The sequence below is a fragment of the Lepidochelys kempii genome, chromosome 26 (assembly GCF_965140265.1).
Source record: "Lepidochelys kempii isolate rLepKem1 chromosome 26, rLepKem1.hap2, whole genome shotgun sequence".
NCBI classification, from domain to species: Eukaryota; Metazoa; Chordata; order Testudines; family Cheloniidae; genus Lepidochelys; species Lepidochelys kempii.
This window is the reverse complement of record NC_133281.1, coordinates 13293750-13319569: the sequence shown is the minus strand read 5'-3', so window position 1 is coordinate 13319569 and position 25820 is coordinate 13293750. Positions and strand designations below refer to the sequence as shown.

Genomic DNA, 25820 nt, shown 5'->3' with positions numbered 1-25820 from the left:
TCAGGACTGCCTGGTACGGTATTGCCCCCTTTACTGGTCCTCAGTCAGCAGTCGCTGCTCTCCAGCTGCCCAGCTCTGAAGGCAGCAGGGAAGTAAGGGTGGCAATACCGCGACCCCCCTAAAATAACCTTGTGACCCCCCCCGCAACTCCCTTTTGGGTCAGGACCCCCAATTGGAGGAATGCTGGTCTCCCTGTGAAATCTGTATAGTATAGGGTAAAAGCACAGAAAAGAGCAGATTTCACCGGGGGGAGACCAGAGTTCACAGTCCATGATGCGGCCGTGCGTTTGGTAGGGCCCTAGAGATAAGCTACAAAAGAAAGGTCTGATCATGCTCGGCCACTGGCTCAAATGGGAGTAGGATCGAGCCATCGTGCATATGTCGTTCGACAGACGTTTTCACCGCCCAGTGCCAGCACCAACAGTGCAAACATCCTGCGGGAACCTCCATGCACGAGGCACGAGTTGCTCTTCCTGCTGAGACAGTCAGCTAGACAGTTGGCAGCTCCAGCTCCAGAGCCTCCAGCCAGGAATCCCAGCTGAGAAAGCCTCAGGAGCAGAGAATCTTTGACTGCAGCCGATAGGCTAGAAAACACAGTCTGTTACCCGACCGAGCCGAGGGGGGATTATTTCCGCCCGATGGCTTCTCCTCTCGGTGTGGGGCTTGGAAAGCACAGAGTGTTTCATGGAGGAGCTGCTACTGGCAGGATTTTGCTGGGGCTCTGAAAGCCACTGGGGGCTGCCTGGGAGGAGCTGGTGAACGCTGAACAGAAGCTGGGTGGATGGATTCAGACATGTGAGGGAGGGATAGTTCAGCGGTTTGAGCATTGGCCTGCTAAACCCAGGGTTGTGAGTTCAATCCTTGAGGGGGCCATTTAGGGCCAAAAATTGGGGATTGGTCCTGCTTTGAGCAGGGGGTTGGACTAGATGATCTCCTGAGGTCCCTTCCAACCCTGATATTCTATGATTCTAATGAACATTAAGGGGTCCCTGAAGCCAGTCTAGCGGCTGGGCTACTAGCCCAGGGGTCTGGAGATCTGTCTTCCAGTCCCACCTTGAGCAAGTCCCTGTTTATGCATCTGTAAAATGAAGAAAATACAACCTATGCCAATGAGAGAGAGGCAGGGAGCAAGTTCTGTGAGGAAGTGACTGTTTCTGACTACGCATGTACAGCACCTAGCGGAATGGGGGGTCACAGACGGCGTGTGGTACTGTACGTACAGCCAGCCAAGGCCGCTGCAGTTGGTGACTCCTTGCCTTATATCCTCTAGACTAGGGGACTGGGCTAGGATGGGAGAGACCCAGATCAGACTTTGTGTGGGACTTGGGCATGCCACTTAGTTTCTCTGCACCTCAGTTCCTCATCTGTACAATGAGGGATAAAGCCCTGCCTCATAAGGGCATTGGGAAATAGATTGTGAGGCACTCAGTATAGCAGAGAGGTACTTAAGACAGACAGGAGCATGCCGTCGCATAGGAAGCAGGATTATCTTTAATAAGGAAGTTTTCCCGGCTGGTGTGGAGATTTAAAAGCGATTTGCTGGCTGCAACCATTCCCAGACGTGCCTATCGAGCTGTTTAGCCATTCACGTTAATAGGAAACAGTTTGCCCACTCTTGTTCAATACAGAAGACACACAATACAATAGAATGCAACAGAGGCACCTTGGGCTAGCGCGGTGAGATCAGAAACCACGTTGCACTTGTGGTTACGGTGACATCTCAGCAATGATCTGGGTTGCTATAAAGGGAGACGTATAGCAATGGTGCACCGCACACAGTGAGATGCCGTGAGACGGAATGACAACATCTACCCAGCCCCTCGCCTCCCGGCACAGGTTACAGTGGGATGCTAAAAATAGCCTGAGGCAGAGTTAAAATTTGGCTATGAAGAATCATGTTAGTGATATCAATAATATTAACCAGACTGGGCACTGCTGCCCTCCAATGGATGGGATCAGAACTGCTCAACTGTGTATCCTACACCCCGGACTGCAAATGGCGATTCTCCTGCACTCCAGTAGTAGGGGCCTGTGGGTTTGGAGATGGGGTCCATGACATTCCATGTGGCAACAGAAATGCAGCCTAGAGAAGCTTAAGGTAGGCACACATGCATTAGTACATAACTGATGGGAAAATACAGCCAATGTTATTGGTATTAGCTCACCTTGCAGGGTAAGGGTTGTTGGGCTTTGGCCCCAATCCTATCAGCTGAGGTGCATGGGCTGGAATCAGAGAGGCTGCGTAGAAGGGATCCCCCTTGCATGGGCCAGAAAGTGTTCCTGGTGGCACCCGGGTAAGCACAGGCCGATCCTGCTCCCCTCTGCAGCCACTGGAGATGCTTGTAGGCAGGCAGTAGCAACGGTGAAGGCTGCAATGTAGGCAAAACTCTGGCATTCTCAGTGCTGCCAACCCCAGCCATCCAAAAATAGCGAGGCTGGCCCCACACCATCGGGATTTTAAAAAATCATGAGTTTTAAAAAATAGTAAATATCGGGCTCTTTCCATGTGCCTGCTGGTGTCTGAGCTTTGCCGGCGCAGTCTCGATACATGTGCAATCTTTTCTCCGCAGACCAGACGCTTTTCTGAAAATGAAAGCCGAGATGCTCACGCCATCTCCTGATTCCAGGAGCGAAGGATTAAAAAAGAAAAGAAAAAAGAACCCCAAATATCCGACTCCGCAACCTCTATTCTGTCCTGCCTTCCTCTGGGACTTTCACCATTCATGGCGATGGGAGCAGAGCCCAGGTCTCAAACGAGCCTGCTTTGGAGCCGTTTTTATGCTGCAAATACTCGCTTTGGGGTGAAATTCGCCCCTGGCTTGACGGCCAGCGCTCGTGCCCCTGTTAAGTCTCACTTAAGTCTGTAGCCATATAAGTACCCAAGATAGGTAGGCCAGTCACTCATTCGCATGGGGCAGATTTCATCCTTGGATAATTAGCAGCACGGGCCCCTAATGTGAACGAACAGAATGAGTGTCACATTTGTAAGGTACCTGTCACTGGGGTCTCCAGGCACCAGTCCATTTATAACCCACACCTGCTCAGTTTGGCCCTCTCTCTGTCCCTCTAGTGGTGGCGGGCCACATATACGGGCTGAAGAGCCTGCTGCCGCCTTGGCTAACACAGATGGGGCTTTCAGCAGAGGTTCCTGGTTTTAGCTGCAGAGAATGAACCTGGGATCTACACCACCAAAGCTACACCCAGGGGTTGCTTCCAGTATGTTGACAATCCCTACAAGGAAGATCAAGGGGGCTGGGAGCCAGCAGTGCCCCCCCCACTTAAATATAAAAAGTCATGGAAATGAAACTTCAGCGCACTCTGCTCAGCAAAACCGGTGATGCTTTAATGGTTTCGAATCGTTCCAGGTACGGTTGAAGTTTCCTTCAAGTTGGCACTTTTCAGAGCCATCCATCTCGCTGCTGCTACTCCAGCCAGCTATGAAGCGAGACATTGTCAGCTCATCTCCTGCAAGATGCATGAGCACAAGGACTTGGGGTTCCCGGCGCAGACGGGGGGAAAGTGGGAGGGGGAAGACCAAGCCCAGGTGGAGAGACCCAAGAGTTTGGGGGTGGATCTAAAACTCAGCCAGGCTTCTTTGAACTGAGAAATTGGGTCGGGAATGTGGCTAGATCTGGCTTTTCCATTGTCAATGGACTGACAATGGTGGTGGGGCAGGGACTCACTCACTGTGAGGAAGTTGGCAGGGAGAGATCTCCATAGGGCCGTAAAAGCAGGTAGGGGTACACCAGCCATCGAAAGTTAGTGACAGTTAAGTGCCAATCGCCCATATGGCTTTGTACAGCACCTAGCGCAACAGGACCCAGATCTGCTTGAGGCCTCAAGATGCATGTGAAGTGCTGGCTTGTACCTAGACCACATGGCACAGCCAGAGTCTCTTTCCGGGTGGGTAGGTTTTCCAAACACAAACAGTTCCCTAGCCCACACTGGGCTATAGCTCCAAGGGGATTTTCCCCCTTCGCCTCTCACTTCCTCCAGCAGGATTCTGCCTTGTTCTTTCAGCGAGCACCACCCTGGATGTCCTTGTTCCCTAGCAGGTTCCCGCTGTCCCAGGGGACCGACTTCCTGTTCCTGCGGCTTCTGCCACTCTTCCATTATGCCAGCTCCTTAGAGAGAAACCCCTGTCCCTTCCTCAGCTGCTCCGGATTCTCAGGGCTGGCTGTTATGCAGGGACAGACCACCCTCTTTGCAGCATGACTGTAAATGTCATAAAAACAGCTAATATTTTCAGGTTTGGGCCAGCTCTGAAATGTAGAGACAACCGCCTAGTCTCCCAAGCAGGGACGTATCAGCCAGTCCAGACGTAATCTCCCGCCTGAATCCGCACTAAAAACACGAGCTGAAATCTGGCGACCGTTCCTAGGAGAGCATGGCTTCTCTTTCCTTTCCATGCATTTCGGGCAGAAATGACAACCCGCCCAGCAAAACCCTGTTTTCCTGAGATCACGAGTCCTGCTTTGGAGAGAGAGAAACTTGTATAGCTCTGCAGCAGAGTTGCCCCTGGCCCTGGTGCCGTGCCGGGGGATGGTGAGTTCTGAAAGCAGGTGGGTGAAACTGATCTGGAAAGTTGGGCTAGGAGCCAGCCGACAGCCCCAGAGGAAGATCACACTGACTCTCAACAGGAGAAAACGTCCATCCTTCTTGCCCTGAGATGCTGCCAGTGCAGTTATGAATGAGGGATGGGAAGAAATTAACCAGAGGAGTTTCGCCTAAACACCTGGAAAGGTCTCAGAGAAATGAGATCTAACAAGCTGGGGCATCATCTCCCCGGGGGGAGCGGGAGGAGCCTCATTACTTGAGACTTTTAAATCTACACTGCACGAGAACACCAGAAAATGAGCTGTAGGGGACAGTCCCCCCGCTGAGAGAGGCGGGGTGGTCCGTGCTTAGGGCACCAGCCTAGACCCACGTTCAGTCCCCTGCTATGGCACGGACTCCCTGGGTTATTTTGTGCCACTCACTCAGCCTCTCGGGGCCTCAGTTTCTCCTCTGAAAGATCAGAAGACAGCCCTGCTCTGTTGTACAGGGGTGTGGCGAGAATCAATACAGAAAGGTTGAGGTAAGTCCCTACAATAGAGGAGTCCCGGGGCATGGGTTAGGTGGGATCCGACAGCTGTCCTTGTGTCCTCTCAGTCCCACGCTTTACAGCAATGGGATGAACTCTGCCACACGGCCCTTCCCTATACCCTGCGAAGGGCTGATCGCTCCTGGAGCTCCTGAGTGCGTTTAGCACTTTGCGAGAGGGGGCCCACTATGGGGCAGAGTTAACGGCATAGAAAGCAAAACAAAATACCGTGTGCAAGCCGGGAACAAGAACAGCAGCTGCTGCAGGAGGCTTGACCCCCCACGTCTGTGCACAGTAGCAGGCTGCCTTCACACTGAGCTGGAAGCTCGCTCTCAATTACTCTGGTGCAACGCCCTGCAATCGCCAGGGAGGCACTGGCATAAGCAGCGGTGCAAGGGATTTCTGCCAGCTGTGAGCAGAGAGCGATAAGTGCTGGGTTCGGTCTGCAGTTGCCGAGGGCCGTCTCTCACCGTGACAGCAACACCACCCCCCAGACCCGCTATAGCCCATTTCACCCATGGATTCACACTGTTATCACTGGTTTACAGAGAGGGACACGGGGATGGAGGGAGGGAAAGTCGCTTCCAGAGTACGGCCATGAGATTTCTGTGACCTGTGGGTTTGTTCCTCATTCCTGCTCCATGACGCAGCGTCCGAGTCTCATTAAGGCACAGTCCCCTCGGCAGTCCCATACCCAGCTTCCCTGGAAGCCTTTACGTGGATGGAGACAGGGACACCCCACTTGTCCTGTCCTCACCCTTCCCCAGCAGGGGACTGTAGCCAGCAGGGGGGCTAGAACTCACGGCTTTCGTCTCCAGAGCCCCATTAGCAGTAGTGGGGCGTCTCTTTTCTTTAGGCTGCAGCCACGAGGTGGTGACCTGGGCAGAGAGTAGCCAAGGGCTGCAGGGCACTTGGGGCTTGACCGGATGCCTTCTGAAGCCAATGGGAGTCTTTGCATGGGCTCGAGATCAAGCCAGCAGATGTGACACCTGCTCCTGGGGTTGCATTTAACCCTAGGACATGGGCTGGCCTGCGGTTTAGTTTCAGAGCAGAAGATGAATGGGCAGGGGGGACGGGAGAGGAGGAAAAGCCCCACCCTGTTAATCCATAGCTCTCAGCCTCCCTCCTATCCCCCTACCCCCTTCTCAAACCCAGGCAGGCTGGTCCATCTGGCACAGGGGAGAAGGGGGAGCTGCTTCTCTCCTTGCTGGGCTCAGAAGAGACAGCGGCACCAGCGATGCATTTGGACGTACTGCTCCACACACAGGCCAGTCTGTCCAGGCCAGGGCTCGGAAGCTGTGGTTCAAGGCCTCAGCCTCCTCCTACCACGCCTGGAGCCAACCTGGAAGCAGCCAGCTGGCTGCGTTGCATTAGCCAGAATCAGGAGACATCTGATCTTGCTGTGCTGGTTGCAATTACAGCAGGGCCAATGAAGGGACTCGCTTCCCCATGTCCTCAGCAGAGACAAAGCCAACGTTGAAAGAGGTGAACCTTCTGCCGTCAACCCCCATGAAGCCGAGGAAAGTCAATACGAATATCAAATGGCCTTTCCAGCCCAGCTCCCTTCATCCCAAGGGCTCCCAAAAGCCCGACGCAAACTATTTGGGAATCACTTCAGCTGCTGCAATGCGGCCACCTCTGGGGTGGAACTGGGCAGTGTGTATCGGAGCAATGGAAGAGTATGGGAGGGGAAGTGTCAGGGAACAGCTGGGACAATTCAAGAGGAAGGAAGGTAGCTGAATTTAGCCAGGACATAAGGGGTAAAAAAAATACCCCTCTATGCTGCAAACAGCAGCCAGCCAGGTGGTAGGGGAGCTTTCGTGCCAAGCAAGGAAGAGCTCCGTTTTACATCTGCCCAGTAGATGGCGGGACACCACCACGTAGCACCTGGCAGTAAGCTCAGTGCTGCCTCAGATGGCCCTGCTGAATCACCGATACCACTTCCCAAGGACAGATCATACAGACCCAGACCCCCGCCTTTAGGCCTCTCTGCACCCGCTCTGCTGAGCTAGGGAGAAGTGGGGGCTACAGGGCAGTGGGAGACGGTAACACCGGTTCAACCTGCCCGGCCAGCTCCTGCAGCACAGGGCCTCGTAGCATCATGCTGGGTCATGGACTAAGTACAGACTCTGAAGGGGATGAGCTTCAAGCCTTCAGCACGGTGATAGTCCCACGGGAGAGGTCTCCATGGCACATTAAGCCTGGGTTCGGACTCAGTTTTGAGCCCAAGCTGCACCTTCTGGCCAGACAAATCAGTCTGACTCGGGTCAGCAAGCACCCAGGACTCCGCTAGGGAGGTGGGTCAGAGCCCAGGTGCCACTGAGACTAAGGTCCAAGCCCCGTCAGTTTTCAGTGTGGACACAGCTCAAGCCACAGACCTGAGTCCAGCAACTCTAAGCCTAGGTTTACAATACAGCGTGGGCTTGAAACACCGAGTCCACAAGCCTGGGCTCCAAAGACCCAGGCTCAGCATGCTGTGGTATCTGTAGGTCTCCATCGGAGACCCCAGCCCAGAGTTCCTGCACAGGTGCCCCGGTTACACGGGCTCCAAGCCCCCAGAGCTGCAGCCACCCCATTGTATAGCCCCATCTGCTAGTCGCCCCCAACCTGGGAAAACACCCCATTGCTGACCTCACCCGTTATGGACCCTAATTCCCTAGGGCTGCCCTGATGCCCCTTGTTCCCCAGCCTCTGGTCCCCGTTAAGCTGCCCTGTCTCATCCTGGCATGTCCCCGTCCATGTCTGCGAGGAGCTAGCTACAGACATGCTCTGAGAGATGCTGGGAGGAAGGGGAAAGTTTTCCTGCTTCCCTTGCATTTCTCCGCTCCACTGACGCTGGCTGCGTCTGTCATTTGGGTCACTTCTCCCCCATGCAATCGTTAAGGTCCCAGTGGGGCTCCGACACCAGAGTTGGCTGCTGCAGCAAGGAGATGCCCAAGGCTGGCCTCAGAGCTCACTCGGAGCATCCCACCCAGCGATGGTGGATTGCTCCCCCTTGCAGCCATTTCCGGTGTGGGCCCCTAAGCTGGGATCTGCCTTTGCTGGCTGCCACGTTCCCCAGAGCGCCGTCTGTCCCCCGCCCAACACTAGGACAGGACGCAAAGGACAGGACCCGAAACCATTGGTTACTGGGGGTGGGAATACTTTGCACTTGGGAAAGTGAGGCGCAGAGAAGAAGGGGAGAGACTTGCCCAAAGTCATGTCGTGAGTCAGTGGCAGAGTCAGGACCCTTGGCCCCGTGGTGGGAACCCAGGACTCCTGACACCAAATCTCCCTCTTCTGAATATGAAGCAAACACCCTCCCAGAGCTGGAATTTACAGTAGACTCAGGAGCACAGGACCGCGAGGGATCTACTATAACAGGTCCCAACTCCGTTCTCTGCTGTTCTGTTATTTATATCACAGCAGCGCTGAGCCAGTTGGCCCACTGCACTAGGTGCTGTACACACACACAGGATGAGTGTCTGCACAGAAGAGCTTTGCAATCTAGAAACAAGACAGGCCAAGGGTGGGAGGGGAAACTGAGGCACAGAGAAGGGAAGGGACTTTTGCCTACGGTCACATGGGAGGCCAGTGTGAGAACTAGAAATAAAACCCAGGTCTGCCACATATCCATTCACCACACCATGCTATAATCACTCCTTGCTGCATCCTCCTTGCAAAGTCAACTGGGGGACGGGGCAAGTGGGGGGAGAAGGAGTTATTCTCTAAGCAAGCATAAAGACTCAATAAACCTGTTTGTTTAGGTGTTCACACACCACTCCTCTCTCCATCAGCCAACAGTAGATGAGTCACCCCTCATGACAATCACTGCCCCTTCTCTGCACACCACAGCCTGCCGGGAGCTTGCCAGGATGGGCTTGAATGAAATCGGTGAGCTTTACGCCATACCCCAAAGGGCACTAAACTCAGCAGCAGTTTGTCCTTCCCCTGGAACGCCCCACCACCAGGCTGGGAGAGGTCTTATAACAGAAGCTGACAGAACTTTAGTGGGGCCAAGATGCTGCCACGACACAGAAACAGAGGCTGGCTCTCAGGAGGCAGAGAGAGACAACCTGCACCACACAGCCCTCCCAAATCCCAGGTTTGTCTCCTCACTTCGGGCCTCTGCTATGACCTAGCTATTTTCAATCAGTAGAGCCATCTCAGGGCAGTATCAGCTCCATTTTATAGATGGGGAAACTGAGGCATGGAGCTGGCCTGAAACTGGCCACCCAGCAGGCCAGGGCAGAGTTGTTCTATAACTCAGGTCTCCTGAGGTTCAGTCTAGTGTTTGATCTACTAGGCCACACAATGATATTGGCCCACACAGGCACTTTAAGATCCAGGGAGGAAAAATGCTACCGTCCAGCTAAGAGGCTTTATTTCCAGAACTGTATATGGGACAACCCCCTGCTTTCCCCACAATTAATGTTACTTCCTAAAGCCCACCGTGCCTTGCTTTTTATGCAACATCAGGATGGGGTGGAGAGAGAGATGGTCAGACTAAATCCACCTCGATGCGCTCCAAGAACAGATGCAGTTATTGCAAGGGGCAAGTTTGTCGCCCCTTCATTGTTGCAGTCACTGGGGAGACGGCCATTGCGTGCAATCACCCTTTATATTAAAGGTCCCCGTAACCCTTTCTAAGCTGTTTATAACACATGATTAATAGAGGTGTTAATAAATGGTACAGAGCAGGTGAACATTTTGCCAAAACATTTTTGACCCGCCCCCACACCTCACCCCCTGCCAAAAGTGACTTTTTGAACAACATGAAAATGTTCAGAAGAGATTCAAGCGGTTTGGGGGAAAAAAGACAATATTTCTCTCCTCCCCCCTACCCCCCACCCCCATGTAGTCCTTTGGCTGGCTGGGTTTGATTCTGTCCTGACTCCGGTATAAGTCAGGAACGAAGACCTATTAAGTCCCATCTAATTCCCCTCCACCCCATACAGTATCAGTCCCTATTGTGCTGTTTACTAGCATTTTGTCCAGTCCAGCTGCAAATGCCTTAAGTGATGGAGCATCCATTGCTTCCCTGGGGAGATTTATGTAACAGCCGGGCAGATCTCACTGCCAGGAAATCTGGAATTCAAGGGCGAGATCTTGTAAGGTACTTGGCTTCCTCATAGCCCCCCCCCACCCCCCCGCCCCATTGGTTTATCTGTATATTTAAGGAACTTGCATGATTGGTTTCTATGCTGGTAATTAACTAAAGATGCCTTCTCCATAAGGACTGCCTGGTTATGTTAGAAGAAACAGATATTCATTCATTTTTGGCCCACAAGTTGCGTACATTTTTAGTTGCTCTCCTTATATTGATAATTTCTGGGCCATATAGGCAGGTTACATCAGATACTAAGTTTTGCTACGTGCTGACTAGTGTGTTTGTGCAGCTCTGCCCTCTACTAGACGAAATCAGAGCTGCTCATCTTTGTGTCATAGGCCCATACTGCTAATGGGGAGTCTCCATAACTTCTAGCCCAAGGGGCCTGCGCTTTAGGATCAGAAGGGTGAGAGTTCTACCACCGCTGTCACCTTGAAGCTGTAGCCCTGGCATGCAGCAGCGTTACAAACGTGGGGTCTTATATAGCCACAAAAATCTGCAAGTCATTCATGTTCTACGCTCCAGATGCAGATCTAAAGTGTACAGATCATACAAACAAGAGCCAAGGAGTTCTCACTTGGGGAAGTAAGTGGAGACTATATTTAGGATTGGGGGACGGATTTTGTTGTCTTCAAACAGCTCCCGGAAAACATGGGGCTGTCAACCCACCAGCAGCCACTGGCAAAGATAAAGGCAGAATCAGAGCTGCAAAGGGACACTGTGCATCTCACCGGTTTGATCATCTCTGCCTCGCATGCAGCGCTCAGAGTACAGAGACTGTCTAGCAACTGTCAGTGAATCCATGTGGAATCTGAATTTTCAGGTGGACTCAGTTAAACTGGAAAAGTTACTTGTGCTTAAAAACACCAACCTGGAGCGATCTAAGTAGACAGTAGCTCCGGCTTTTCAGTGCAGTCCCTGGAGACGCAGAGGTTCATGGGTCTGAAATGTTATTTTCTCCACAGCCTATAGAGCATCACGTAAGTGGCATAGGGTTTCTGATGCAGCTACAGAGAGGCTCTGGCAATGGAAAATAACTTCCAAAATTAGGCTCCCTTCTGGTCTATTTTTGTGTCTTTTGATCATCTACTCCAGGAGTGTCTCTTTCCCTCCTCCACCCCCAATACACACCTTCATTTTCATTTCTGTGGGTTTAAAATTAATTTAGTGCTGGTGAAAGAAAACAAGTACAGACAGCAGCAGCTCTGGAAGCTTCCCCAACCAGCTTGACCTTGAAATACCAGGTGTAGCAATTGGAGGGGAGTTTGATCTCCACAGTCCATCAAGCTCTCAGCTTCTCTGCTGAAACTGACCATATGAGGACCTCTTGTTATTAGCAGAGATCTAACCTGTAACTTGCAATATGACCCTCTGCCACTTGAGCTAAAGTAGGAACTCCAATGGCTGGCAGCAGCAGTAGGCTGTCACCTTCTAGTAGCTGGTGCACATAAAGGACAACACAACGTGTTATAACAGGACCAGTCAGAGCAATTAGTGCTGGTGGTTTTTGAATTGTTTGCTGTTTCACACAAAGAGATTGAAATGAAAACTTCCAGAAATCTCTCATTTTGGGGCCAATCCTGCAGCCCTCACCAAGGCCCCCATGGAGGTTAATGGGAGCTCTGCCTGAGGAAGGACTGCGGGCTTGCACTCTTAATAGCATTTCTAACACTATTAAACTTATGGAAGGCGTGAAACGTGTCCATTTTGCTGGTCGTGATCCCATTAATCAAGGGCAAAATGGGCACTGAATTCAATAAGATCAGGACAAGGCATCTCACTGGGGTTAATACCTCTATGTACAGAGTGTAACAGCCACACTGGGCCAGAGCATGAATGGCTAAGCAAAGGAGTAACCAGAATCAGAGCCTAGAGCAGTGATGGGATTAGAAACAGGGCCCAGGCAGATAGGGTCAGCCCCAGATCCCAACTTCAAAGGCCAGGTGGTCCAAAGCTTGCTTTGGCTCAGCTCCACAATAGACAGGCTGAACCTTATGATAAAATGAGCCGTCTTAGTTCTTATTATGCTGGCCCCCCATGGCCACCTCAAACTTCACAGCAAGAGCAGGGCTAGAACTCTCAGCCTCCTGCTCTGAAAGCACACGCCGCTAACACATGAGCTAAAGGAGAACTGCCATTAGTAGTAGGGGGTCTAGGATGTACAATTTTAGACTCAAACCAATAGACTAGGGGGACTAGATGTCCCGATTTTATAGGGACAGTCCCGATTTTCGGGTCTTTTTCTTATATAGGCTCCTATTACCCCCCCCCCCCCCCCGCCGACATACACACAGTAAATAATACATGCATCAACAATGATAGATTGAAAACCTTGTTATCTACCCTAAGTATTGGATCATTATATTACACCTACTAAGAGTTTCTAGTTTGGGGGGGAAATTTACTTAAAATATATTAAAAATGAAATATTTAATGCACAGAACGCGCTGGCAAATAACTGTTCAGGATTTCTCTTTCTCTAAATAGGGACAATTCATTAGAGTATTATGGCAATTAATTTATTTATATAATGCTTTCAATCATGCACCACTGAAATGCAGCCACCTCTGGGGTGGGGCATGACAGCTGTTTAACAGGATGGAGCAATGCATGACATCAGATTTTCAGGCGGATTGAAAAAAACTTCAACTAAGCTACACACAGAGTTTTGGGGAGGCAGGAGATAATTAGTGCTCGCGCAGGAATTTGACCAAGACATCGCTGTTAACAACCCATTTCTCCTGTTAGAGCCACAGAAGGTCAAGACACGATCGCATCTCATCTAGAAGATGGCAGTTCCAGTCCCATAGCGGCTCCTAGCACCAGGCTGGGCGCATTGGCTCAGTGTTAGCTGGAGGGCAGTGCACCGCCTACTGGATCAGCAACGAGAATATTTGGTTACGTACGTGACAATTGTACAGCAGGAATATATTTCCGGCCCTGATTTTTCACAGGCCCTGCGTCCTGTTTCCCAGCCTAGAGCTCCCACTACAGAGAAACCTTAGGCAAAGTGTGTGTCAGCTGATCAGTGCCTCTCTTATCTTAGCATCTCAGAAGCACTTTACAAGCCAAAAGGACCCGATTCTGCTGTTTTTACATGGAGTAGCAATTACTATTGAGTACCCCCTCTGGTTTGGCAGGTCCTTTGAGATTGTACTGACTAGTCCCTTTAAGGATTGCAGAATCAGCCCCTAAATAATTCTCCCGTACAGCATCCCTATGAGGTAGGTAAGGTATGTGGCTCACCATTCCCCTGCCTGCTGCAAATCACTGATAGGCAGCTACTTCTGGAGTGGAACACAGCAGCTGTTTAACAGTGTCCAGCAACTCTGTATAACAGATTAACAAAGTAAAACAAACTCCAGTTCATTCTTCAGGGGTAATTTCCCTTGATGGAGTTTGGCCACAAAACCGTGTTAGATGCTTACAAAAACAAGGGTTTTAATGTCCATGAAAGTCAAGGACCGTGGCTTTACATTGCATCCACAGGAGTCTTTGCTGGTTTCTCTATGGTGCTTATCAGTAGAATATGCGTCCCTCACACACCAGTCATGAATGTATCCTTCTGGAACACCCTGCTAGTTAGAAAAGCATTACTATACCCATTTCACTGATGGGGAAACTGAGGGAAAGAGATTTAATTGGCAACAGAGGTAGTCTTGGGACACAGCTGGAATTGAACCATCCCAGGCCTGTGCCTTAGCCATAAAACCACCCTTCCTCTCTACCACTATCTCCCCAAGAGCTGTGACAAAGCCTGCCCTGAATTGGAATACCAATGCTGCTTTCATGTGATTTCGTTTGCATTTTGACAGAGTTCTTCACTGCCCTCCTCTTCCTCCATCCATGATCCTGCCTCCTCTGTTCCTTCCTGAGCTTTAGAGTCAATTAAAAAACCCCACCACAACAAAGTTTAGCCACGAACCCTTCTTTGGAAACCTGCACAGACCTATGCGTGCAACTTAAGATGAGGTCACATGAAGGCCAAACACATTAGGAATTGAACCAGGGACAGCCAGGGCCAACAGCTGGAGCTGCTTGTTTGAGCTAAAGCTCCCTAGCCGGGGCTGTAGCAGACTCACATCCACTTGGGATCAGGCACAGAAGGACGCTTATAATACACCCACACCAGAGGTTACTTTCCCTTCTTACAATGTTAAAACCCCCTCTAGAAAGTCCCAGACACACAGGCGAGAGACTGAAGATGCTTCAAAGCCCTTAGTCGCCATGCTTGGAGAAATCACCATGGGAATACTGCCAGCCCCCTGCCAAATCTAGGGGTGGCTAGAACCCCCTCTGTGAGTAGCTGCAGGAATAGAAACATCTCCATGAGGTAGCATTGCCCTACTATGCAAGGTGATTACAGTGATGGCCGGAGCAGGGCCAGTGGATTCCGCAGTTCCAAAGGAGGGGAGATCCTGCTCTGCCCAAATGAAGGGCACGGAGTGAGCATGCTCCAGCCGGCTGCTTGATTGAGTTAGCGGATAATCTCTGGAGCCAGGCGGCTGTCTGTGCCCGATTCCAATTAATTAATAGCAGCGCTGGGTTTGGTGTTTAACAAGAGACTCGGCCTCCTCCAGCAAATGAGGGAAGAACAGCTAGTAAGAGAGTCAATCAGGCAGCTCGCGGCTGAGGTCTCCCTGCTCTCTCAATCCTCCTTCAGGGGAGAGAAGGTTTGGTTAGACAGGAATGCCCGGCATGGAGCTGGCCCTCTCACGGAGCCGGGGTAGGGGGGATCCCAGCAACCAGGAATCTATGCGCTGCCGTGATGGGGAGATTAGAGACATGAGGAAACCTGGCCCAGACCTCCTTCATAGAAAACTGAACCCATTGGGGAAACTCGTCCTGTCAACTTGGGAGACCCATTCCCAAGTGTTCCCATCCCAACCACTTGGGAGACCTAACCTGGCCCATGAAATCCAGCAGTCGCTCTCCCTTTCCTGGCTGTCTAATGCCACCGAGCTGCATCTGCAACCTTAGTTCCTGCTTCCACATCTGTCCATCCATCACGGCAGCTCCCAGTATCACAGGTACTTCCCCAAAGGATGGGTGGTCACTAGGGCTGTGCCTCTCAGAAAGGCGTCCTTGCTCCTGGGCTTCTCAGTTGCAGAGATTTTCCTTAACCGGGGACAGAACCTCCCATCTAGTAGCCCCTTGGCTATTTGAAAAGATCCCTCTGGACCCCATTGAGAATCCATCCAGCTCAGACAGAGCAATGAAGGGCGGGTGGATGGAATTACCTGGTCAAGCTTTACAATTGTCTGTTCTCCAAACCAAGAATCCCATTCCTCTCCTGTCCCTTTCTCACCATGCCAGTTACGTCCCCAGCTCCGTCCCTTTCCCCACAGGACGGTTCCCCCTTTCCTTACTCCTTCCATTGCTGGCTGCCCCTCACATCGAGCCCTGCAGGGAGCTCCATGAATCTTTTGAACACAGCCCCTCAGTTCCTTCATCTCTCCCCCCTTGGGACATCCAGCACATACCCAGTGCTCTATCTATTCAACACACTGTGCAAACATTAATAACCCGGACCACCCCCATGGGAGGGAGCCTTTTGCCACCATTTTACAGATGGGGAAACTGAGGTACAGCAAGGGGATGCAGCGGGCCCAAGTAGGTCAGAGGCAGAATTCGAACTCCAGATTCCCTGGCTCCCAGCCACACTCAGCTCCCTCATCCCCCACTGCTTGGGCTCTACAAGCCACCAAAACACCATTGGCCCACACTGACTGCTCCCTCCAAACGCCTCACAGCTGTGGGTGCACTGCTGCACATTTTACCTTGGGACAGGTCCCCGGAGATCAAGCGGAAGAAGTGGCTGATCAAATTGCCCAGATGTTTCTTGCAGCTGAAGTCCCAGATCTCAAGGCGCGCTTCCAGGAAGCGCACCGAGGTGTCTGCCTCTTTGGCCTCTTTCGGGGGCATCCTGTCTCGCTCTAGCAGGCCTGAGCACTGCCCCACACCCCTTCCGTTCGCCCTGCCCTGCCTCGCTGGGCCAAGTTGTCTGGGTTTCCTTAAGGTAAGTGCTTTGTTTCTGCTGCTCTCAGCTGCACTGACCTTCTCTCCCACTCCACCTGCTCTGACTCCTCCTCCGCAGGTCTCCCCTCCCGCTCCGTGCTGGAGTCTCTTGCAAAGTTGTATTTTCTCTAGCTGAGCGCAAGGTATTTCTCCACCTTCCACAGGGTGTTCGGGAATACAGGCCCTTCTCCAGACCCCTCTGGCAACACCCAGCAATGCACAACGTCATTCTTCTTCCTGCTGAATTCAGGAATCCCAAAGCTCCCCATCCTCAGAATATCACCTACTTTCTCCTCTCCCCCTTCCCACCATGGTACAGTTACTACTCCCTAGATTTTAGTAAGTTTAAGGCAGCACTGTCGTGTGCTGGTTTAGCCTTTTCTGGCCAAAGCCGCATTGAGTCCCTGAATTTCAGATTGCCTTCCGCCAAGGAGCTGCGTACCACAAAAACTCCCGCTCAACCCGCCATCCCCTGGGAGCAGAAGAGAAAACTTGCCTTCCATGTTAACCCTAGCCGCCCTGCATGCTTTGCAATTCTCTTTGTGCCAGTCTGTCCCTTTGTCTCAAATGCCCCAGAGTCCCCGCCGCTCCCCAGGCCAGGGACATCTCTCAGAGCCCCACCAACAGATGGACAATTTGCTTCAGACTTCTCATTTTGCTTCAGGAGAGGAGCTCATGAGTCTTTGGTCATCAGCTGTCCCCACAACCATGGCCTCCACTCCTTAGAGGAAATAGAACTCATAACCTTCTAGTCCAAAGCCACAGCTCCCTACCCCTTGAGCTGCGGTCACTGCCCTGATATTAGGGCTTATTTCCTGTTTAAACATCCAGCCAGCCAGCCGAGAGGCAGGAGTCACGGCTGTGCAGCTCTGACCTTCTCCCCAAAGCAAGGTTACCAACACACTCCACCACTGCATTGCAAAACCCTGCTCTTCCAGTGTACTAAGTATCCCTTGTCCCCATTGAATCAGGATGGGGATCTCCTGGTCTAGATGTTTTATTCCCCACCACAGCAGAACCTTCTGGCCTACCAGGCCCTGTCCCAACAGGCATTGGGGAATGCAGGCATTTGGCCAGAGGGGCCTGGACAACACCCATCAGTGCCAGAGGGGCACAACTTCTTCCTCAGTATCTCAAAGCTCTTTAAGAAGGGGGCATCATACCCATTTTACAGACAGGGAAAGTGAGGCAGAGGGAGGTGGGGGAGGGACTTGCTCACAGTGTACAGGAAGTCAGCAGCAAGACAGGGAATAGAACCCAGGAGTCCTGATTCCCAGTCCTGTGCTCTTTAAATCCTCCTGGGCACTGGAGGAGGATGTGTTAGCAGGAACCTGTGGTTCGTGTGTTCCAGGTGGATGTGGCAACCTTGTTTTTAAGCTAGGCCTTGGGGCGGGAGAGGTCAGTCCACATCCCTGGTGGCACTTCCCCCTGGCCCATATTTCGCCTGCATTAAATCCCCCCTGATCTCCACATCTGTGCCCATCCCCCTGGCCTGGCCTGACCCTTAGCTGAGTGGGGAAGTTTGCCCTGAGCAATAAGACACCCCCACTGCCCAGACAAGGCTGCATGCCCACCAAGCGAGCATCTGGGACTGGGCACCCAGGCTACATGGGTCAGAACTGAGTCCCCAGGATGCAGTGGTTCCCAGGAAGGGCATGCGTGGCTCAGTGGGAACTGAGGGCACCCATCACCTTCCCTATTCCCATTTCCACTGGAAGCCAGTAGGGCCAAGGGGCTCCCCACTCAAGGGAGGGGATCAGCTCCTTCCCCCTCCCACCGGTCTCAGGCTCCCTCTCCCCGTCTGCTCTCCTGACCTTCACGGATCGAAGACAATTCCCAGTGTAGAAGCACGGTTCCCAGAACACTGGCAAGGTATTAATAACTGTGCTTAGCACTGGACAATTCCTGCTTCCCGCGGTGTAATCAGACCCCCAGCACCTGCGGCAAGGCTAAGACATCAATTCCTAGCAGTGCTGAGCTCGGTACAGGCCCCCCTCTGTGCTAATCCGCAGAGGATCTGACTGCCCTCCCCTCCCCCCACACACACACTTTGGAGTCTGCGCTCTTCATTCTCAAGCTTGTAGCTCTGGAGGTCCCTGGTCGGTTCAATCCAGGTTGGCCAAAAGGGTGGCTGTCACATAGAGGCTGTAGGTAAGGCCTTGACCCAACCTCTCCTCAGCCACTTCCTTCACTGCAGCCCACTCCCCCAGTGCCTTATCTGGACACATCCTCGCACCTGGCATCCCATGGTGGCAGCTGATAGAGGGTTCACTCCTGCCTGGTTCACTTGGATGAACTGCAGCCAGCCATCAGAGGAGGTTTTACAGCGAAGAGATTTCAGCCCCTGCCCTTTGAAGGGGATGCATTCCCCAATTCCAAGGCCAGAAAGAACCACTGAGCTCTAATCTGACCTTCTGGATAGCACAGGCCATAGGACACCCCCCAGTTCTTTCCTGTCTCAACCAGAGCAGAACTTTGAAAAAAACTTTCACTCTTGGCTTTAAAATGGCCAGTCAGAGAATTCACCACAACCCTTAGTAAGCTGTTTACTGTGGTTAATTACCCTCATTGTTAGAAGGGTCTGCGTTATTTCCACTCTGAATTCGTCTAACTTCTCCCTCCAGCCACTGGGCACCGCTTAGTTAGCGAGTTATCAGCTCGCACCCCCTGCAGACAAGTCTTTGTATACCAGGCGCTTCCTAGTCGAGATCAGGGCCACATTGTGCTGCGTGCTGTACATGCTCATAGCCCTGAAGTCACTCCCGGCCCCAAAGAGCTCATGATCAGACAGACATTGGGAGGGGGAAACTGAGTCACAGAGGAGCAGTGCCTAAGGTCAGGGGCAGAGCTGGGAACTGAATGCATGTCTCCTGACTCCCAGTCTGGTGCTCTGTCTGCTAGATCCCACAGAACAGATACGGCCCTAACAGGGCAGGGGAAATGTGCCGTGTGCCTCTGCCTTGACCAGGAGGATTAAGGAAAGAAGAGTTCAGTCCTTCTGGCTCATTCAGTTCTAGGCCTCTCTGCTGATGCTGGTGACAAGCTGATTCCCTGTTATCCTGCATCTTGGGCCCTCATTCACACTCAGACAAGCAGTCCCAGTTACAGCAGCGGGGTTTTACACTCCCGATTGCAGGGAGGGTCTCTGCCTGCCTTTCACCCTCTCTTGGGGTGAAGCTAAGATGGGGAGGCCAGTTTTGCATGGGTCAGAGGTTCAGGGTAGTTCTTGTGGCAGTGAGTTCCAGCTGCTGGGAAAGTGCCCCCGTAACCCACGTTGATATGAGCCTGGCTCTTTGTCCCCGTTAGTGTCTACATGACATGGAGGTTTAGGAGTACAATGGGAAAGGAATTTTTTCCGACCAACTTTTTTTGTTGTTGGAAAATGCATGTGTCAAAACCAAAATTCTGTAGGAAAAGGGCCATCGTGGCAAATTTCCCATTTTGGGGAAGAAAAGAAAAAAAGGAAAGTTTCAAAGTTGTTGAAAGCCCCATTTTGACGTTAACAACAACAACAAAGTTAGGTTTTTGGTTCCAAATGTCTTTTCATTTTGAAATGTTAGCTAATTTCTAGTAAAAAAAAAAAAGTTGATAAACCTCAAAATCAAAACCAGAACACTTCAGTTGACTCAATCCAACTGTCCCTAATGGGACAATTTTCAAGAATTCAGAATCCAGACAGGAATTTGTCCCGCACCGGCCCTCAAACCTCAAACATTCCCGTGGGACAGAAAAGCTATTTTCCACCTTGCTCTATGGAGGAGTTTGCTACTCATGAGCTAAAGCAGTGGGTTTTGAAGTTTCATTCGTGGACCCCTAAAAAATTTCAAATGGAGGTGCTGACCCCTTTGAAATCTTAGGCATAGTCTGAGGGCCCCCAGGGCTCTGCAGACCACAGGCTGAGAACCAGTGAGCTAAAGGATCTGGTCCTTTGCTTCCGGCAGTAGCAGCTCATGCTTTTAGATCCAGGGTTCAGTCCCTGTACATTGACCCTGCAAAGGGGACATTATTAACACAGGATCAGGACTTCCCCTTGTGATGAGATGGTTCCTGAGGAACGCAGCTGTGGTGTTAGGTTATGGAGTGGGATGGCCGAGGTCTAAAGGCTTGGATCTGGCTAGAGTTTACCTGTCTGATTAGAGTTTAGCCCAGCAGCCCATGTATAGCACACCTAACACCCAGCATCTGAACACAACCTCACACCAGCAGAGGAAGACATTCCAGTGTCTCCCAGTAACATCTGGGAGACGGATGAAGCTAGGACAAGCCGAGTATTTCTTTTGGACCATGAGCCATGAACAGGGGAACCATAGGCGTTCTTCCGCCCTTGGCAAACCAACAAACTTCTCTCCCCACCCCAGCTGGGAGTGAGCCACAAACACCCACACTGAACATTTTGCTCCTTGCACACATTTGCATCCAGCCATAGCTTGCAGAGCCGTAGCAGGAATGAATCTCTCCATGCTGCAGAGCACCCAGGCTACCTGCAGAGGGAAACAGAGCTCCATCCAGCTCCATATGCAGAGCTGTTTTCCTTCCTCTCAGGAGAAGAGAAAGCCTTGCTCGGCTTGAGTCAGGAAGCAAGTTCTCAGGTGCAGGTGGGTGATCGCAGTGGTTTCCAGGGCATGGGAGACAGATTGACTGGATCCCATCCATCCAACAATTCAGACTCCGGGGTGATCACACCCATTCCCAGCCCCTTCAGAGCAGATTTCTTTTACACTCGAAATGAATTCCAGATCCTGACTCTTCCTCAGTTGGGAGATTCAGCTGCAACATTAACCCTGGAATAGCTACAGATCCATCATTGACCAGAGGGAGTTGCCCCCACACACACTCATGAGCCTACTTCTGCCGCTCCAGACATTCGCCTGGCATGACCAAAGCCCCCATGGAACCAGGTAATGATGCAGGGTTAGAGCAGACACGCATCATCCCCTGAGCAAATGCACAGGCCAGAGTACAACCAGAAGGGACCTGCAGGGAAGCCTCCAAGTACAAGCAACTGCTTGGGGCCCTGTGCTTCTGGAGGGTGGGAGGGAGATTTTGCTCATGGGCCAGTCTGAAGCTGCTTCCATCGGCAGGGATGAATCATAGAATCCTAGAATATCAGGGTTGGAAGAGACCTCAGGAGGTCATCTAGTCCAAGCCCCTGCTCAAAGCAGGACCAATTCCCAACTAAATTAAAAGCTGGAGACAAGTCACCTTCTGATCCCACTGGGCAGCTCGTGGATACCACGCTGCGTCGCTGACCCTGCATTCACACATGTTATGGATAGGAGGCAACAGGGCTGGGCTGGGTGACCCGTGCTACCGAGGCCAAATTGGAGGAGGAGGGGGTTCCTCCAGAAGCGGCACGGGGACCTTCTTTCAGGGGCCCACCATTTCCACAAAGGGCACAATATACCCTGGGCACAAGCCACTGAAAGAAACCCCAGCAGCACATTCCATACAGGAACCTGGGAAACAGCCATGGTGACCCAGGCTGAAAGTGTGGGATGGTGTAAAAATAAGCTGGGCGAGGGAGGGGCCTTCCAGGTCTGTCATGTTCATATGGCTTTATAATGCTGCTCCCTTGCAGCCAATCAGATGGGACTGCTGGGGCGGGATGGAGGGAAGGGGCCACGGCGGGGGGACAGTGGGATGCTGCACAGATCCACCTAGGGGATTTGAAGCCCAGACTGTTCTGGATCTCAACAGCTGCTCCCGGCATTAATCCTCAGAGCAATGTTCTAGAAAGGAGCCGGGGATTATGCAGGATTATGACTGGCCTGGACAGGAGGCGGATAAGAGACTGACCCTCCCCGCCCCAATTCCCACCTCCAGGGCAGGAGTGTCTCGGCAAGGCTGCTCTAGGGAGACTGGTCTGATGGGGCCACTGGGCAGGGCCGGGCACAAAAGGGAAGGCGCTCTGCCAGCATATGGGGGATTGGCAGCGTTGGCACAGATGTGGAGGCAGATGGATTCCCATTCCCCACCCTCCCTCGCCTGGTGGTCCCAGGTGGAACTTTACAGGCTTGGGAAGTTCTCGATGTCGCTGGTCTGGAGGGGAGAGATTCCCAATCCCTTATCCAGAACCTGACACCAAACGGAGACAACCCAGGCCCCAGCCCCAGTTCCCAGCCCCATCTCCGTGCTCGTTACCTGATCCCTCGGGCACTGCGCGGGAAAGGATCCGCTTCACCAGACAGCATTTCAGCAGCGCCTTGCGCGTGAGCTGCGGCTTCTGCCATTTCACATGCCCCTTCTTCCCTGGGGGAGTGTGACCTGAGTCGCCCAGCAGGCTCCCGTCAGTCTCCTTGGTCTCGTCCTGCAGCGGAACACAGCCCAGGTCAGCGCCCAGAGGTGGGGAAGTCACATAGGCAGCCAGGTTCCTACTCACCACCTGCAATTACCCCTTACAGTGCCCCACGCAGGTGGGCATGGCGAGCTAGGAGATATCAATGCATGACAGCTACCAGCAGAACTGGGTCCAAGCCCCAGAGCTCTGATTGCTCCCAAAGTCAGGGGGACACATTTGACCCTGGGGTTCGGACCCCATCTGTAATAACTGCTGTTCACACACACACACTGCATCTTCATGTCAGGCATCCTCTCTCATGCCAAGAGGATGTGACAATCCCCCCTGAGTTAATCAACACAAGAGCAGAGGGAGAGGGCGCTGTGGGGCTAATGCAACATCAGCCTGTGGACTAGGGTGACCAGATGTCTTCATTTGATAGGGCCAGTCCCAATTTTTGGTTCTTTTTCTTAGAAAGGCTCCTATTACCCCCCATCCCGTCCCTATTTTTCACACTTGCTGTCTGGTCACCCTACTGTGGCCCCTCCATGCCAGCTCGACTGGAGCAAAGGGGCCACAAAGCAGGTACGAGGCCGGTCTGCAAACATGCCCATGTCCCTGCACCACCTCTAAGCACAGGAGGCATTCGAGTGGGGGGCGCGCCGGGCAGAGGTGCAGCATGAGCAGGCAGGGACACGGCGGGGGTGGACCTGCACCCCAGCCATTCTGCACCCCGAAGCCTCACAGCGGACCCCAAAGCAGGGGCACAACTTGCAGCAGAGCGGCTCCAGGCAGGAGATGCAAAGGAGGTAGCTCTTGCACCGGGAGCCGCAAGGGGCGGTGCAGAGACTTGTGCGAGCAAGCCGGGAAGCTGGCACGAGCAGGCCTCCAATTCTGCCCTCCATTACACCCCCGCTGGCTTTAGCAGGAGAGCAGAGGGCTGGATGCGGCCAGTTTGGGAACCAGCTCCCGCAGTGACTGGGCGCAGCGTGGGCCACACAGGGGCAGAAACATTCTGCCTGTGGAGCAGGAGCTTTGGAAGTTGGCGGGGGGAGCTGCCCCGCATTGGGGTCGGAGAGCGGCAGCAGGCTGAGATCAGATGTGAGATGAACGGGGAGCAGGGCAGGCACTGCAGAGGAGGCGGCTCTCGCGGCCCCAGCGACAGGTTTCGGCAGACGCCCAGGAAACCGGAAAACCTCTGGCCACCCCCATCCCTGATCTCCAGCCCATCCCTGCCCCGTGCCATGCTCTGCACAGAAATTCCCCCAGAGCATTCTGCCTCCAACCAGGACCATTACGGGTGCATTCCCAGTCCCCATAGCTGTCACCCCCCACAGCCCCCGTTCTCATCCCAACACACACACACACACACCCTTCCACCCCACTTTAGCCTGCCTGCAGGGGCAGTTCTGAAGAGATGCTGCCACAGGGATGAGATGATGGTGGTTTCCTAAGGCCCAGCCTCTTCCTCTTTCCTGAGGAAGGGGTGGCCTGGAGTTGTAGGAGTGCTAGACTGGCAACCAGGTGCACCAAGGTCCGATCCTGACGCTGACACAGACTCAGGGTAGCCTTGAGCCTGTTTCTTAGCCTTTGTGCCTCATTTTCCCCTCTGTGATGCCAGGATGACAGTTACAACCCTACTTCACTGGCAGGTCGGGACAGCCGAAGTGTTTTACGAACACTGAACTCTTCCGATGGGAGGTGCTGTCCTTTGCCCAGTGCCCAAATACCACAACGATGGGCACTTAGAAACACATGTAAGGAGTTCAGGCTGGCATCACCGGTGCCCAGATTGCGGTTTCTAAATTCCGAGGAGCGCATCTGTAAAGATAACAGAGCTGTGTGTCTGCTGAATAATTGATGGTTTTATTCCATCTCCCACTGAAAAGAGAACCGACCTCAATCTGTCTGTCCATCAGAGCCAGCCTCTCTTTTCATTGCACGCAAGGCGATGTGACAATGCTTCAGTATGGGGGGGCTGCCTGGAAGTGATAACGGCATATCATTTGTGCCTGCCATCCAAGGAGCTCAGAGCCCTTGGCAAGCATTGATTAGCCAGCCAACGTCCCTGTGCCAAGGAAGGTAGACAGATACCGTTATACCTGTTTTACTGAGAGGAAAACTAAGGCACAGAGCTCGAGGCTGATATTTTCCAAAGAATCCACTGCTCTGGGGACCCAGCTTGCTACACTTCAGGTGTCCAGCCATGTAGCCAAAATGGAGGCAGGCCAAAAGCTTTTAAGTCACTTGCCTAAGACATCCCAGGACGTCAGTAGAAGAGCTGGGAGCTCCCAATTCCTTGCTCTGAGCCACTATATTTCACTCCCTGTCTCTGGAAATATTGATTTCCCACTGCTGTCTGCAATTCACTCTGACAGTAATGAGGACTGTCTGTTTAGTCAGGCCATTCAGTTATTTGTGGCTTCATGCCAGACACATAGAGCCAGGGGCTGGCTTTAGCCGATCAAGCCCTAGGACCTTGCATGGTCTCACCTTAGGCCGTGTGAGCCCTTTGCAAGTGGTTCTGCTGCCAGGCCACCGTGCTGGGCATACCAGCCACATGCATGGGTACGACACTCTCAGGAAAGGGCAGAGTTTGGATTGCAGCCACCTGTCCTCAGGGCAATCTGGAGCCTGGGTGGCTTCCATCCACACCCTGCGCTTCCATGTGAATAGGGCTTTAAAGCAACCCTGCTCACTCCTTCCCACAGCCTCGTCCCCTCCCTCTGGGTGTAACCCAGCACTCCAGCAAAACGCCTTTGACTTCTGTGGGCATCACGATGGTGCAAAGATCCTGTGATCACAGGGAGCCTGTGTGGAGACAGCAGCCTCTCTAAGCTCCAGCTGGAACAACATCTGGACCTGCCTCCTCCTTCAGCTTTTCCTAGCCTGAGTAGTTCAGTGTGATTGGCCCAAGATGCCAGGGGAGATGCCCAGCTGGTAGGGAAGCAGCTGCCACCTATCCCATCTGTCATTCCTACCAGCCTGGCTCACCGCTGGCACAGAACCCGTCCCAATGGACACAGGTAAAGTTAAGAAAGCCAAGCCACCAAAGTGGGGGAGATTCAGCCAGCTCCCACGACGCGTCTCTCTTCAGCTCGAGTCACCCCGCTCGCAGACAAACTGCCACTCCACACAGAACGTGTGTCCTGGATCAGGGCATGCTCGCTCCAGGGACATGCAATGCAGGATTCAACAGACCAAAGGGGCTCTGTGTTACCAAAGTGATTTGAGTAGTTCAGAGCCAGCTAAGCCCAGCAGACAGATGGCCGGGGAGTCACGGTTTTTAAAGCACGTTATAACTACAAATTTGACAAGCCAGTTTTAATTTTTAAATTACGGATTTTTCCAGC

At 52.6% G+C, this 25820-nt stretch overlaps 1 protein-coding gene across 2 annotated transcripts in view; it reads right to left on the bottom strand.

Moving 5' to 3' along the window:
* KCNIP3 (potassium voltage-gated channel interacting protein 3) overlaps window positions 1–25820 on the bottom strand; it is an 81063-nt gene that overhangs the window by 41681 nt on the left and 13562 nt on the right. For both annotated transcript variants that reach the window (XM_073325328.1, XM_073325327.1), the window contains exon 2: window positions 22332–22497. In XM_073325328.1, the coding sequence (XP_073181429.1) occupies window positions 22332–22497 (166 nt within the window). The remainder of the gene's footprint in view (window positions 1–22331; window positions 22498–25820) is intronic.